At 48.1% G+C, this 16,413-nt stretch overlaps 2 protein-coding genes across 3 annotated transcripts in view; one reads left to right on the top strand and one right to left on the bottom strand.

Annotated features, from left to right (window-relative positions):
* Window positions 1–11,340: 11,340 nt before the first annotated feature.
* On the top strand, window positions 11,341–14,678 carry PSMD7 (proteasome 26S subunit, non-ATPase 7). Its single transcript, XM_005531908.2, has 7 exons — window positions 11,341–11,498; window positions 11,966–12,057; window positions 12,327–12,419; window positions 12,907–13,004; window positions 13,286–13,366; window positions 13,917–14,008; window positions 14,191–14,678. Exons 1-7 carry the CDS (start codon window positions 11,425–11,427, stop codon window positions 14,627–14,629), a joined length of 969 nt encoding a protein of 322 aa, XP_005531965.1. The 5' UTR covers window positions 11,341–11,424; the 3' UTR covers window positions 14,630–14,678.
* A 67-nt stretch (window positions 14,679–14,745) lies between these two features.
* WWP2 (WW domain containing E3 ubiquitin protein ligase 2) overlaps window positions 14,746–16,413 on the bottom strand; it is a 30,969-nt gene continuing 29,301 nt past the window's right edge. For both annotated transcript variants that reach the window (XM_014260537.2, XM_014260536.2), the window contains one exon: window positions 14,746–16,397. In XM_014260537.2, the coding sequence (XP_014116012.2) occupies window positions 16,298–16,397 (100 nt within the window). In that variant the 3' untranslated portion in view covers window positions 14,746–16,297. The remainder of the gene's footprint in view (window positions 16,398–16,413) is intronic.

A 16,413-nucleotide genomic window follows, 5' to 3' on the forward strand; every position in this document is an offset into this window, starting at 1 on the left:
GGCTACTCACAAAGTACAGGCTTTAACTGTAATTTTTGTGGCCAGCAAGACTGAATTATCAAATTAATTCACATTTTGCATTTTTTTCCTTGTTATTCTAATAGAAAAAAAAAACCCTAAAAAACAAAAAGAGGAATTATTTCTACAATATACATCTTATGACAGCTGCAGATCCAGACTGACAGCATGCCAGAAGGTTGGAGAGCACCAGCCTCACGCATGCAGCAAGTGGAACCATGGCAAGAGTAGGCTCTCTTCTTTTTAGCAACAGAGTGAACAGCCCAGCTGCAAAGGAGAGGGAAGCCAGGCCAAGCAAGCAGCATCACACACCTGGAGCTGGGTCAGGCACTGGCACACGGCTCTCTGGCCCAGCCCTGGCCACGGTCACTGCGCTCCCTCACACCAAGGCCAGGCTGCTCTTACCGGGGACAGGCTCACCCACACATCCACCCCAGGTGACAGCAGTGGCAGGGCTGGTGGCTGACAAGTCACTCGCCACGGCCGTGGCCTGTCCGTCCCTGCAATGTCCAGAGCAAGGTCTGGGCCCAGTGACAAACACGGGCATTGATCCACGGTGCCTTACTGACCTCCAGGAGGGACCATGGCCACAGCTGGTGGCTCCTCAAACAGGGGTGTCCAAAGCTTTGAGTCACACAGGATAATTTTCTATTTAATCTCGTGGACATTCCAACTGACCCCTGCTCCTGACATTGCCATAATTAGAAGCATTTGACAGTGTAACATGTTGTTACACTTTAACAACATTCTTCTTAGTTGGCATTTTTGTGAGCAATTAGTAACCTTGACTAAAAATAAAATTTATGTGTATATACACTGTGCTATGAAACCCACAATATTTTAAGACAGTGTTTCATCTGAATACTTTCTTGAGGTCATGTGGAGCATCTATCTCTTCATATGGATAACTAGAAGCAAAGAGGAATCTGTCGTGATAACATGCAAATAACTACGGTGCATTCATACGAGACCAAACGCTAGAGTAATAAGAAGGAAGGAAAACTACACAGCAGGACAGATATTTCCAGCATTAATGTAGCATTTTCACCTGCTGTGCAGACACAAATTCTGTGTACATGAATTAACACTTGCTCTTATTTGTTTTCTCACCTTCTTTATAGACTAGAAGCCCTATGTGCATCTTTGCTTTCAACTAATATTAAGAAGCATCCATGGCTGCAAAGATTATTTCCATTTATTCATGTGAAAAATGGGGTGGTTGTGTACACTTCCTGAGGAAAAAATTTAAAGAGTTATGCCAAAAACTAAGACAAGAAGTCTGTTAGACTCTCATCATTTAATCACCAAGATACCTTTTTAAAAATGACTCTTACATCCAAGCAATGGTCACTCTATTGCCAATAATAAGGGCTAAATCAATTTAATCACAGAGCTTCTGTACTTGCTGGTTGAGCAAAGCTCAGCAGGAGCTCCTGGGCTTCATGGAGGTAGAGACTATCCTCTGATTTCTTATCCTAATGTTTTACATTAACATTCTTTTAATATTAACAGGAGCCTGAAAACAGCCCTGCATGTGCGACTGGATCATGTGCTTATTTCCATCAGTGTTCCTCCCACAACCAGCTCCTTGAAGATAGGATTTCTAAAATAATTAATACTTTCATGGAGCCAGCTATGTTTTAACGTCAGAGACACGCAAAGAGATAGCTGAGAAAAATAAGTCATTACCTAAACAGGTAATTTTTACTGAATTCCTGAGGGGCTCCAGCACACGGAATTCCCTCGGCTGTGCTGCATGTTTGCTATCAGAACATATATACCTCACTCAGCTTGGCTCATAAAATCCGAGTGTGTTAAATCTCTGATGATAGAACAGTCCTGATTGCCTTTGTTCTGCTAATTAGCAGGGAAAAAAACCCTTGGAACAAGTTTTTCCCAGTGAGTGCGTTAGGGCACACAGCGCAGTAATAGCACCACAAGAAACTTGTGTAACTGAGAATTCTGGCTTCCTGCTTTCTTAAGCCTGACACAAAGCTGGAATAATTAGGGTGATAAAGTCGAAGCAGCCCGAGTAAATTCAGCTAAATCTGGTATCACCACAGTTGGGACACTTATTTGCATGTTTAAATTACTCAAGTGACTAATTTTATAATTTCCTTTTCAATTGCTGAATGCCTTACATCTCAAACGAGTCCCCTGGGAGGCAGAGGCACAGCGCACGGTGTGTTAAACTTACAAACTTGTTATACTGCACCAGATTAGCATAATATTGCATACGTTATTCCTTATTTAATAAAAATTTAATTGTGCATATAATTTGATAATTCAATACCAATAATTTGTTATACAAATCTAGAATGCACTCATTTGGTTTCTTCCTTGGAAAAAAAGTTACCTGTGAGTTCTTTGTGGCCAAACATTCCCACTAGAAGTCCCAATTTTGCCATATTTCACCTGCAGTCATCCTAAGCAGGACACAGCTCACGCCCAGGGAAATCAAAGCCTTTTAGTGGCGCTCAAACGTCCTTAAATCCAGCCCCCGGGGCTTTGTGTGGAGGATGCAGAACATTGGGGCTGCAGCTCTTTGTTAATGATGTTCTGATGATACTCCTTGGGCACACCTTTCACACAAAGGCAGGGAATGACCACGGAATGTGACCAGAACAAAGAGCATTCTGTGGCCAGGTTCTCCACACAGTCTGATGCCATGTGAGGATTTCAATCACACACTGAAAACATTTGACAAGCATTTGGAAAAGCCGTCCTTACATCATTTCCAATTACCATCCCTGGCAAACCAGCCTCTCCACTGGGCTGTTGACATGCAATTTGGTCTTCCATGTCCTGGGGGAAAACGGTGATCTTGGGAACCTCCTAATGAAAGTAAAACTCACTCAACAGGATCACAGGAAAGACAGATTCATTCCCTTCTGTAGAAATTAGCAGAAAATATTTGTCTCAGATGTTCTACTAACGTGTTGTTTCTTCCCTGTTTTCCAGCTTGGCTCTCTGGAGCTCATGCAAAGCTCCTGACAAAAAAAGGAGGGCAGGCAGCAGCTCTCCACCCCTCAGGGCAGCCCTGGGGATTTAACACCCACCGAACCTCCCCCCTGGGTGCCAACATCGAGTCCCAGCAATGCATTTTAATTGAGAGCAATCACTCCACTAATAGAGGAATGCCAGCGAATGCATTTTTCCATTGAAAAAAAAGTCCTAATAAACAGCCACCTTTACACAGGTGTAAAACCCATTAACCCCCACAGCTGAGAGAGGAAAAGGTTCTTTCTCTCACATAAAAAAATTCTTTCTCTCTCAAAAAGCAAACTTTTTGGAGAAGGCGGTTTTCGCAGAGCTGCATTAACGTCCTCCCACAAAGGTCAGTGCTGGAACCTCCCGGAGCCTGCTGAGAAACCCTTTACTGTTTGCAATCTCAGTGTAACACACAGGTCACCTTCCTAAGCTTCTCTACCTTCTCTACATTTAAATTATTAGTATCGTTTTATTTAAGTTTCCAACTTGCTGTGCTGCATTAGCATATTAAAATTAACTCTGCTGGCTGTAATCACTTTACCTTAATAAAACAACTTACGAAGGCAAATTTGATAAAATTATAGTACCCCCTTGTGGTGTTACCTTTGTGCCCCAATAGAACACCTTTTAATATTATATTTTAAAAATCCTTTTTTTTTCAAGCTCAGTGGAGAACTAATTAGCCTTCTCTAGAATGCAACAGGAGCAATGGGAAGTAAGCTAGAACACCAGTTTTCCATGAGCTGAGGGAATAATCTTTACTAAAACTGACTCATTTTTACATCAACAAATACAGCTTATGACATTTTCATATGAAAACATCACCTGGGCAATTGTCTCCCTGGTGTAAAATCAGTAAAGAATGATTTCCATTAAAAAACCCTACCAAACTCAACAGCCAGAACACAATCATCCCAATCAGATTACCAGTTAAAGAGTAATTTGGGAGTTCACCAGTGATTATACCCCCGGGAAACACCCCCCAAACTGTACACACAAACCTCAGAGGCACCCCCTTATAGATCCTGAATATTCTGTACCATTTCATCGCTGCTTCCAGCACTATAAAAACTCATGTGGGACAGGTTAAGTACCGAGGAGTACAGGTTCCCTCCAGAGCCTGAAAATACGGGAATGTGGGAGCATCCAAGAGCTTGCTCTGTGGAATTCCACAGCCAGGGAACCTTGCTGGGACAGCCTGGACACAGCTATTTTAAACCCATCACCGACCAAGCCCGACCCATAACCTTCCATCACAACACTGAGGAGTTACTGTCTCCTGTTCATGACGAATGGAGCTTTGCAGATACAACATTCCCAATATTTGGCTGCAGTCTAAGAACGAAAAAGAGAGAAAGTCTGGCAGAAATACACCTTAGGAGATTTTGCTCAGGGAAGAGAGGACCTCCTGCTTCACACACACAAGCCATTAAGAATTTTACAACCAAATTGTTTGGAGCTGCATGCACAGAACCTGTTCCTTCTCCCTTCCAGCAGCCCTGATAAAGGAGCCTGGGTCCGGGCTGGATGTGCTTCCTTCTGCTTCAGGACTCAACTCTGCCTTTCTTTTTCCTACTGCCTTTCTGAAATTCCATGGAAAGGCATTGTTGTTAAACAGCAGTAAGTGTTACTCTCCCAGCAGTGTACACTAACAATAATTCAGCCCTGTGTCAGGGGAGGCTGTGAGTTCCTAGCTGAATTTATTTGAAAAATAAAGTTTGTTCTTTTTCTCCAAGATCTTTCCTTAAGCCAGCATGGAACTCTTGTAAAAGAAAAGTGCCTCTAAGTACCAGCTACCCAAGGAACAGCCTTTTTATTTTATTTTTTTATTCCTTGCTCACCATGACAACATAATAAATGAGCCCTGAGAGACTTGCAGTGCTTAACTATTTAAAATTGTGTATTTTATCTTTCACTGTAGGCTTCCAGACATAACATCCATGATCTATTTTTCAAACCCTCTTCAGTGTCTCTGAGTGAAATGTGCCAATTTTCACCTGCAATACGCAATGATCTGAAGGACACCTTGAGCGGGGACTCTGGTAACACTTTACAGAACTACTCTTACAGTATTTTTGTGATCTATTAATAATTACTCGCTCCTGTAAAAGAAAGGCAACAAGGCAATAGTTTCACCATCTGCTTTTTCCATTTTTGTTTGGAATTCTGCTGGATGGCTCTGTATTCTTTCATACATGACTAATAGGAAAGATACAAGACTAATAGGAAACACAACTGCAACTTCACTTAGGGTTGGTTTCAGTTAACAGATGGGCTTTAAACTATCCAACATAAAAGCATTCATTTCAGAAAAACTGACCCCAAAACTGCTTCATAAAATGAAGTATTTCCATTTTTTTCCCCCTCAAAGCTTTAGGATCTTTCATGACACTACAGTGTAAGAGGCCCCTGGGTTAAAAAAAAAAAAAAATAGCGCACACACACTTACAATTTCTGACCTTAAATATCAGAGACTAAAGGTTTTGCAATAAAAGAATCAGCAGTAACATGCATGGCTCCACAAAAAGCCTCCAAGACCACAGCTTTCCTTGCTAAATTTCAAGTGCCAACATAAAATTACAGTAAAGAGATCTCCAAAATCCCTTTTTTGGGTCAAGTGAAGCTCTAGTTTTCCAGCAGCCATACAGCAGCCGTGGTGGGATTTGGGGCTGGTGCAGCAGCTCTTCCCTCTGGATGAGTGACTCCTGCAGGGCAGCCGTGGATGGACACTGTCCAGAGCCCCAGTCCTGTTTCCAAACTCCTGGATGTAGGGCACAGCACTTGGGAAACTGCTCATCCCACTCTCAGCCGGGACTGCTGAGGAGCATTTACCCGAGATTAATGAATGGGTTGGTCAGGAGCCCTGGACGTGCCTGAGGCAGGCTGGAAGGGGCTCGGAGGGACCTGGTCTAGAGGAAGGTGTCCCTGCCCAGTGTGGTGCCACCTTCAATCCCACCCAGACCCCGCAGCGGGGCATTTCCAGCCTCCCGCTTCCACAGGCTCTGGCTGCAGCCCAAGCCACACCGCAGCACTGGCAGCGGCTTCACACAGGCTTACATTTACAATTAAAGATGTTCAGAATTACACTCTCTAGCATTTTTTGCAACTTGGCTCTCCTTCTGTCCCAAAGGTGCCAGTGCAACTGCCCCGGCCCCTGAGAGTGGCGGGGGCTCCCCAGAACTCCCAGGCAGAGCCCGCAGGTGGCGGCGTTTCGGTGAGGAAAAGCAGAATTCCGATTTTACAGTACTGGACAGCCATTCTGAGCCCGCTGGTGACACGCTCCTCTCCCCAGCCGGGGCCGGGCAGTGCCCGCGCAAGCAGCAGCATTTCCCTCTGACCACAAACCCCACTTTCCTCCCCACCGCTGTTAAGGAGCAGCATCCCAGAAGGCACGAAAACAGAACTTTAGGAGCAGAGGAAGCAAGTGAAGTTTTCCGAATCTCACTGTACCCCATGAGCATGGCTCTTCATTTTGAATACTTTTATTGCTTCCTAACCAGAATTCTCTGAGCTTTGCAGAGAGGTACAGAATCACTCAAAAAATAATAAAAAAAGAACACACCAAACAAAACTCCCCAAACCGTGTAGTTAAAAAAATGCTGTTAAAATTTCATACAAGAATTAACAATGGAGAAAAGTTAGCGAATAAGGCTAAGTAGAAAGCAAGTTCCTGTGTTTCCAACAGTGGCTTTGCCAGATGCATCATCACATCTGCATATAAGCAAGTTTTCATTATTTATAAATGCATTACAGGAACACAGCCAAGCTACAAACCAAGGAGTCCAACACACATTTAAAAAAAAAAAAAAAGAAAAGAAAAAAAAAAGAAAAAAAAAAAAACGAATGGGGAATGTATCTTGGTTATAGAACAAAAGAATTCATTTTATCACTTGGCTTTAGCGTTGGAGAAAATGGCTCCTGGTGCGCTGAACCCCGTGATGAATGTGCCCCCTCCAGATCTTTATTGCCCCTGTAAATCACCACACTGACAGCACTTAATAAGAAAGCTTTGGAGTGGGTTTGAAGTTTTGCTTTGTACAAATAAAATCTCATATTAAAGAATTTGCTAGTCCTCAAGGTGTGGAAAAATAAGTATGACTAGAACCTGTTGTGCTTGCTGTTTTTAACTGTTTGTTTCCACTATTATTTTTTTAAATCATTTTGTAGCAAAGGGACCAGAATAACAGAAGGAAAACGGTCTGAATTAAAATAAAAAATTAGTCAGGACTTAGTTATTAAAACCCCATATTTCTGATATTCTATATTCATCATCATCATTCATCATATATATCATATTTCTATACCCTATGATGTCTGGACAGAGCAACAAAATCAGAGGCATAGAATATAAAACATTAAATATCTTCCATGGTGTGATATGACATGTTGACAATACTCCTGGTTTTTAACTAAAGACAGTGAGGATTCAACTCCACACTTATCGGTCAAAATTCCACTCTTTGAGAGAGGGCAGGATTATCTGAGTCACCTGCTACCCCCCAGGTGGGAACAAAAGGGTTTAAATCCCTTGGCAGCAACTGCAACAATGTTCATAGAAGTGGTCAGTAACGACTTCCACATATTATATATAATTTTATATATTTATACTCACACAACTTTGGTCAAGCACTCTATAGGGAAACAGAAATAAATTATTACAACACAAATATTTAAAGTTCATATTGGAAAGTGGATAGACTCACTTATAATTACAGATTTAATTGTTTGCTTCAGAGATGACATTATAGAACAGATATTTGAGGGGGAATAAGGCTGTTTGGAGGTGTTCAGAAGCAAAGTGCAGCTTGGCTCAGGCCCTCATGATAGACAGTGTCAGCTCATTGCTGAATTACATTTCAACCAAAATAAATCACAATTCATGTGGTGGTGGCTTTCTGTTCTGCTTCCTTGGCTTGTGTTATCCTTGCTCAATTCTAGGCAGCATCATCCCTTCTAAACCAGTTTAGGGCACACCCTGGCTGAGGAAATCTTAACAGGAAACTACAGTTATTTGGACAAAGCTAAATGTATTTATAGGGAAATAAATGTATTTCCTGTTCAAACTGGGAGCACAAAGATATTATGTGACAGACTATCAACAGATCTGGAGAAAGTCCAGCTTCTCCTGGCGGATAAAACACATTTGAGAAGGTACCTCAAGGAAAATACATGCTAGTAGACATGGTCTGTAAGAGTAGGAAAAATAAAAGAAGGTCTTTCCCTAAAAACAACCCCCAACAATTATTAAAGGAGCACATTAGTAAGAGTCCCTAAGGATTAGGATCCAAAGTATCAGGTATCAATCTTTCCCAGCTGCATGGATCTTTCCACCTCTCACCTCTGGAAAGAATATCTGCAAAGGTGTGGCCCCTGTGCCACTGGAAAGAGTAACCTGGCACTTGGGGCCAGTGCACAACCCGCAACCACGCAAAAGGAGGAGAGTCAGGGCAGACGTGGATTTGGAAGGGAGTTCCAGGTTCCTTATGTTCCCCTCTGGGACCCCCTGAGCTGGACACAGAGCCAGCACAGCCCCCTCCCCTTCCATGGACATTCCCCTGCTGCCCACTCCCCCTGCAGCTCACCGAGGCAACAACTGCAGCCTGCTTTAACATCTATAATCATTACTTTGACTTTTAAACTCCTTTAAGATGGTTTAGTCTTATTTTCCAAACCGGAAACCATTCTTAAACCTCTGAGATCAGTTGTGTGTAACTTTTAAGGGTTGCGTATGCGTTGGATTGGGCTTTTTTCAACAAAATAAAAGCCCAGCAAATAGAAGAATCACTTGTTCCGTTTTAAAGAGTAGATCCCAGGTCCCCTCCTCCTTCCATCCCCACTCTAGGTGAGGTGCCAGTGCTCAGGGGCAGCCCCAGCTCAGCACTGGGAGCAGGATCCTCTCCCAGTGTGGGTATTTACCACTCCACAGCTCAAACACGTCATTAGCTGCTCTTTATTGAGCACCAGCGCTCATTACCGACTTCTCAATTCTCTGATTAAGCACCACACTGCCGGGATCCCCAGCCTGCATCTGCCAGCTGATTAGCTCAGTAATTCTGCTAATCTCAAACCCAGAAAGCTGGGAAGGGAAGGAGCCGCAATCCCTGGGAGCTGCCTCCATTTACCCCTTTGTGTACAACATCAATACCCCAAACCCCCAGCAACAGAACCCGCAGAATCCAACTTCAAACGCGCCAAGTTCCAGCGTCATTTCGATAAAAAGCCACAACAGGTGATTAAAATGCCCCTTAATTGTGTTCGCATCGCGCTCCGTGCTGCTTGCGGCCGGTCCCTCCGGAGGTTCCAAAGGCGCTCTGGGAGCTGGGGCAGCCCCGAGGTGGCTCTGTCACCGCCGGGGACAGCCCCTGGCCTCTGCCCCCCGTCCATCTCCCCGCTGTCCCCCGGCACCGCCTGGCGTGATTTAACAACTGTAATTCCTTATTTAACGATGTCAAAGGTTTTTAGGAAATTGACTGTATTTCACCAACGATATATTTCTTCTCGATGACAGAGTGGTTAAAATGATTTTTAAACCAAGACAGCAAAATAAAGCAGTAATAAAATCAATAAAAGGTGCTTAAAACATTCCTTCTATTAGGTAATGGCATTTAAAATATCCGTAGCTTGTAATGGCACTTAGGATATGCCCGAAAATCAATGAGCTAAATTACTTATTGAACTAGTTAATTTGAACATTGAGTTTTATATGTATATTGATAAAACAAGCGACAAGAACCCTGGCTGTGTTCGAATTCCACGGTCAGATATCTCCCTCTGCCGGGAAAAAAACCTCGGAAACCTCCACTAGAGACTCCCTCTTTTTTTTTTTTTTTCTCTTAATTTTTTTAGTAGGAGCACTAAAGGATGTAGCAACTGAAAACTCCACGAGAGGTCTCAGACTCTGAAGGGTTTGTAAATTATTGTTGCTTTTGCCAAAATCTCTGAAGTTTTTACAATGCTGAACAGCAGCACAAAACATTCAATTGCACCCCAAATACCATTTGGTATTTTGAAATTCCAAAATATTACCACTATATACAGAAATATACAAAAACCGTAGAGAACAGTGTGAAAAATAAGGGGATATAATAGCGCTTTAAAAACTGAGATCACCCTCAACAACTTTGATATTTTTCATGTTAATAATTCCTCTGTGTAAACTCTGAAGTAACAGCCTCAGGTAATACTTTTCTTTTTTTTTTTTTTTTTTTTTTTCTTTTTTGCTAGAAATAAAGTGTGAAAGACAACTTCTGTGTCAACTTCTGCTCCTGAGGCGCAAAAAACCCTTCTCCAAAGTCTCACCTGAGCCTGTTCCACCTTTACACCCAGCAAAAACCTCTACAAAATCAGAGAGGCTGAACGGCATTGGCTTTACCTGACACGATCCTTGGGAAGGAACCAAACACTAATAAAGATTTCTACCTATTTTCGTGGACTTTTATGGCTGCGGAAGCGGGATTCCTGGCGTCCCGAGGCTCTGGGACCATGGCGCTCTCCCGGGCCGGGCGGCAAGGACAGCACCTGGAGGGGGAGGATTAAACCCGGGGTGGGCACTTTATCCCAGCGGGGATGGCACCCATGAGGGATGGCACGGCCGGGATCGCCACCTGAGGATTCCTGAGGGATTCTCGGGAGGTCACGGAGATCCCTGACCCTGGGAAAGGAGAATGCATCTTCCACGGGAGCAGCCGCGGGGCCCAGACCCCGGGAGGACCGGGGACACTTAGGGGAGGGAAGGGGGGAAATGAGGGAAAAAGATAGGGGAAAAGGAGGAAAAAAATGGGGAGGGGAAAGAGAGGTTTAAAAAACCAGGGGAAAAAAAAAGAAGAGGTGTTTAAAAAAGCGGGGCAAGAAAAAGAGGGGTTAAAAAAAGCAGAGGGAAAAAAAGAGGGGAGAGGAGTGAAAAAGAGAGGAAAGGGGGGAAAAGGGGGGAAAAGTGGAGGAAAACAGGAAAGAAAGTGGGGAAAGGGGGAAAAGGGGAGGAAAATAGGAAAAAGGGGGGTAAGGTAGAGAAAATTTAGAGAAGGGGCGGGGGAAATGGGCGGGGAAAGGGCGGGGCCGCCTCTGAGGGCCGCCCCTTCCCCACCTCGGGGCGGGACAACGCCTCAGCCCCAAGATGGCGGCGTTACCTTCCCAAGATGGCGGCGTTACCGTCCCAAGATGGCGGCTGTCTCCTTCCCAAGATGGCGGCTGTCTCCTTCCCAAGATGGCGGCTGCCACGCCCCGATGTGGCGAATCCCCTCCCAAGATGGCGAAAGCACCCTCCCAAGATGGCCGCGGTCCCGCCCCGGCCGGCCGGCCCCGCCCTGCGCGCCGCCCGCCCGGCGCGCGGGGCGGGCTGAGGGCGCGGGGCGGTCGGGCCTGGTGCGGCCGCGGGCGGGCGGAGCGAGCGGGGCCGGGCAGGCCAGGGCGGGCGCCATGCCGGAGCTGGCCGTGGACAGGGTGGTCGTGCACCCGCTGGTGCTGCTCAGCGTCGTCGATCACTTCAACAGGTGCGGCCGGGCGGGAGTGGCGCCGCGGCGCTGAGTCACGGCCGGGCCGGGAGCGGGGCCCCGAAGGAGCCCGGGGCCGGGAGGGGACCCGGCGGAGCGGGAGGGCCCCGGAGCCGGGAGGGGACCCGGTCCCTCCGGCACCCCGGGTAATTTGGGCCTAATTCCATCCCTCCCGCCGGTGCCGAGCGGTTCTGGAGTCAGAAGTGAAGCCCCAAGTCTCAGGAGGGGGCCGAGCCCGCGGTGGGTGACACGGGTCGCTTGCTGCTCACTGTTGGCGTCCCCCGCCAGTGACATCGGCCCGTCCCTGGGGCCAGGCTTTGGTTCCGAGGCACCGGCACGCCCTTCTGTGGCTGTAAACACAAGCAGTGATAACACATAACCCCTCTCTTCCACCCCCGCTGTGCGTGGGGGTCCCTTCTTCCTCCTCCCCGTTTGTGGCAGGGACTGACAGTCGTTTTTCCTTTTAGAATAGGAAAAGTGGGAAATCAGAAGCGAGTGGTTGGAGTGCTGCTGGGCTCCTGGCAGAAGAAGATCCTGGATGTGTCCAACAGTTTTGCAGGTGAGTTTGGGTGTCCTGCCCTTCTCCAAAGCCACTGAACTATTTAGTGGATGTAACAGATGGATTGTGTTGGGGTTTTTGAAGAAACCCTTGGTCTGTCCATCTACAAATCACCCCATATCCAACAACCAATGCAAACTGCTGTGACAGCCCTAAGTAAAGCTCACTCTCCTTTAGCAGCCAAAATTACCCAAACTCAGAGCATTTGGATAAATATTTTAATTCAGGAAGTTGGATTCTTAAATGCTGGTGTTTTGTTTTATTCCCAGTACCTTTTGATGAGGATGACAAGGATGATACCGTGTGGTTCCTGGACCATGACTATCTGGAGAACATGTATGGAATGTTTAAGAAGGTCAATGGTGAGTCTGACCACTGGTGATTCTGAAATCAGAAATGTGCTCCCAAAAACTTTCAGGGCTGTGGAAAAGGGAATTCCTATTAATTGCAGAATCCTCAAGGTTGGAAAAGACCTATAAGATTATCGAGTCCAACCATCAACCAGCACCACGTGTTCCCCACTGTGTCCCACATCCACGTAGTTTTGAGCACTTCAGGGAAGGGACTTGTATCTCAAGATGTCAGAGGTGCAGGCTATCGGACCCTGAGAACAATACAATTAACAGAAGCTGTTAATTACTCAGTGAAGGGGCCAGAAGAAAAGCTGAGGGTCAGTAACGGTGATGAGTGAGTGTGGTCACCACTCAAGCCATGGCCTTGTAATTCATTTCTCTCTCCTGCACACGGATCAGACTCTCATCCTCCGTCAGCCCACCTAGTCTCTGCCCAGGTCTCTCTGCTGGGGCCTCCCCACTGGTCTGATTCCAAATCCTTTCTGCTTTTGCTCAGCCAGAGAAAGAATCGTGGGGTGGTACCACACGGGCCCAAAGCTGCACAAGAACGACATCGCCATCAACGAATTGATGAAGAGATACTGCCCCAACTCTGTAAGTGGGGCCACCTTTGGCCCGTGGGGTTGTTCTTCTCTCTTTCCCTAAAAGGGGCATTGGGGAAGCCTTATCCCCCACCTGTTTTGCTGGTGACACAGCATGGTGGCTGTAAAGTGATTGAGGAACTGTGATCAGGAGTTTCTTGATTCATTGAGTGCCTGAGGTTACCCCTCTGAGCAGCCTCGTGCTGGTGCTGAGGAGGGAAGAGCTGTCTTGGCTATTTTTTTCCTACTCCTTGACCAAAGTCCAGTTTTCTGCACGTTTTCTTTCTCCCCGAGGTGCTGGTGATCATTGACGTGAAGCCAAAGGACCTGGGGCTGCCCACAGAAGCCTACATCTCTGTGGAGGAGGTCCATGATGTGAGTTCTCAGTGTGTGAAGTGTCACAGTCCCAGCTGGGAGCACTCAGAGGCTGTCACTCGTGGGTGTCACTGGCTGCAGGTGCTCCCAGCTGTGCCCAGTCATTGTGGGCCTGCCCTGAGCAGCTCACTCCTCGCTGAGCCCCATGCAGACAAACAACACCCAGCAGTGAGTCACTGTAATTGCTGCATTTAAATTCATTCTGGATGTCTGTAAAATACTGTATCTTTGTGCCTTTCCGAGGCCTTCACTACGGAGCAGGAGCTGCTCTCCCAAAATGCAGCCAGGTTGGATGAGGGAGGAGGGAAATAATTGTGATATTGAGAATTTCCATTGCTCCCCCCTGGGCACAGAGCAGCAAAATGCAGAAATGGGAAGTTACCCAGAGGAGGAGAGATTGCTGGGGCAGTCGGTGACACTGATTAAATCAAGGACATCCCAGCTAGAGCCGTTCTCTCAGATCCCTTGTGGCCTGTGTGGGGCTGCTTTTCTGGTTCCCTCAGTGCAATCCCTTGTCCCTGTCTAAAACACTCTGTTTGTGTCCCCTCAGGATGGCACCCCAACCTCCAAGACCTTTGAGCATGTGACGAGTGAGATCGGTGCCGAGGAGGCCGAGGAAGTGGGTGTGGAGCATCTGCTGAGGTGAGGGGACAGCTGTCCCGGGCCCTGCCCCGCTCCCAGCGGCACTCCCGCTGCCCGAGGAGCACACCAAACACACGGCATAAATCCTGGGAGCCTGCATCCCATCATCCCACAGCTCTCAGCTGGAAAGGGACGGTGCCCAGCAGGGTGAGGTTCTAATCCCGATTCTCTCTGGCTTTCAGGGACATCAAGGACACCACGGTGGGCACGCTATCCCAGCGGATCACAAACCAGGTCCACGGCTTGAAGGGACTGAACTCCAAGCTTCTGGACGTCAGGAGCTACCTAGAGAAAGTAGCCCTGGGCAAACTCCCCATCAACCACCAGATCATCTACCACCTCCAGGACGTCTTCAACCTGCTGCCAGACGTGAACCTGCAGGAGTTTGTCAAGGCCTTTTACCTGAAGACCAACGACCAGATGGTGGTGGTGTACCTGGCCTCGCTCATCCGCTCCGTTGTGGCCCTGCACAACCTCATCAACAACAAGATTGCCAACAGGGATGCAGAGAAGAAGGAAGGACAGGAAAAAGAAGAAAGTAAAAAGGAGAGGAAAGATGAGAAGGAGAAAGACAAGGAGAAGAGTGATGGCAAGAAAGAGGAGAAAAAGGAGAAAAAGTAAAAGGTGTAGGTTTTTTTTTATTTGTAAATTAAAAATCTTGTAAACTAAATCCCTGCTGCTGGGGTCTCGTATGTTGTGCTCAGCACTCTGCTCCTCCTCAGCCAGGCAGGGTTGGGGGGAGCCATGTGGAGGCTTTTGATTTGATTTTAGTTAGACAGCACTTTTCCTTTCCCCAGTGCATCTTTGGGGATGTTGAGGCCTCAGCTCATGCACACTGCTCTCATTGAGCATATTCCCATGGTCCAGGGCTAATCCTTTGCCGTCAGCCACTTTGGTGCAGCATAGGCATCCCTGTGTTTAACTGGCTCTTGCCCCAGTCCCTCGGGGTGTGGCACAGCTGGGATGTTGTCACTGCTGTCACAGTGCTAGAGGCCCCCCAGCCCCTCCCTGGGGACAGCGCTGGTGGCCCTGTCACCTCTGGCTGGGACCAAGCAGCTCTAGGGGCTGCAGGAGGCCATGAGCCCAAGGAGGCACTGAGGCCATCACCAGTGACACAGAGCAGGCAGGGACCAAATCCACGGCATCTGTGATCCCAGTGCTGAGCTCCAGATGCCATTATGGCCCTGGAGCCCCAGCCCTGCACTGACCCCAGCCAGGGTGACAGGCACTGACCCAGGACAGGCACAGACCCAGGACAGCTACAGACCCAGGAGACACAGGGACACAGGACACACACGCAGGGACACTGGACAGGTACAGACCCAGGACACACAAGACACATGCACAGGGACACAGGGCACACACGGGACACACATAAAGGACACACAGGGACCCAGCACACAGGCACACCTCGGCAGCTGCTTTGTTGTTTATTGCACACGAAGCCGCGCGGGGCAGGCGGGGCCGTGCGGAACCGGCCGGTTCCCAGCCCGGAGCCGTTCCCGGGTCCCGTCTCCACAGGCCCCGGACACACGGACACGCCGGGTGTGTCGCCCGCACACACGGGGAGGGGCAGAAGTGACATCCAGGTGCTCTTGCCCTCACTGCAGCCTGTCCAGGAGTGTGGGCAGAACCCAGGATCCGAGCGAAGGCCTGGCAGTGCCCGGAGCCCCCGGGGCTGCTGTGGAGCACCAGCTCCAGGCAGAAACCACTTCAGTACAACTGCCCAGGGGCCACAGGCTGCAAATAGGGACACATCACGGACACTCAGCCAGGCTCTGGCTCCAGTGGCTGTGTGTCTGGCCTGGGAAGGGGCTGTGCTGGCAATGAGATGGTGTGCAAGAGCCCCTCAGAAGCATCGTCGTGGGGGTCCCTGTCACTGAGTGCTGGCTGCAGCATGGGGCCCAGAAGTCAATCTGAGAGCCATTTTCCTCCTCATTTGCCACTACCAAAATGCCATGAAAAGGCAGAAAACAGGAGGGGGGGGAAGAAGAGCTTCTACCAAACACGGAGCTGTGTCTGCAGGGGGGCCGGGGAGCCCCAGTGCCCCCCGTGCTGCCCCCCAGCCCCTCTGTGCCAGCCCTCGCGAGCCAAGCCCTTGTGTCCTCCTCTCCATCACACCTCGGATTTCCTTAGGGAGGGAAACAGCCCCGTTCCCCCAGGGCCATGTCAGTGCAGACCTGGCCCAGGAACAAGAGCCGCAGTGTCCATAGGGGCCTGCGCACATCCCGGGGAAGGCTCGGCCCTGGGCACCGGCCAGCAGCGCTCCGGGAACGCCCCACAGCTCCATCACTCCTGTCCAAACCCTTCCGTCTCCTCGATGGCGTAAAGCAGCTTCTCCTTCAGCTGTTCATAGCTCTTGTAGGGAGGGAGATCCAGGCGGTTGAAGCTGGGGAGAGAGTGGA

Source organism: Pseudopodoces humilis, chromosome 14, assembly GCF_049639895.1.
Source record: "Pseudopodoces humilis isolate 2021_Gansu_Grassland_sample_001 chromosome 14, ASM4963989v1, whole genome shotgun sequence".
NCBI lineage: Eukaryota > Metazoa > Chordata > Aves > Passeriformes > Paridae > Pseudopodoces > Pseudopodoces humilis.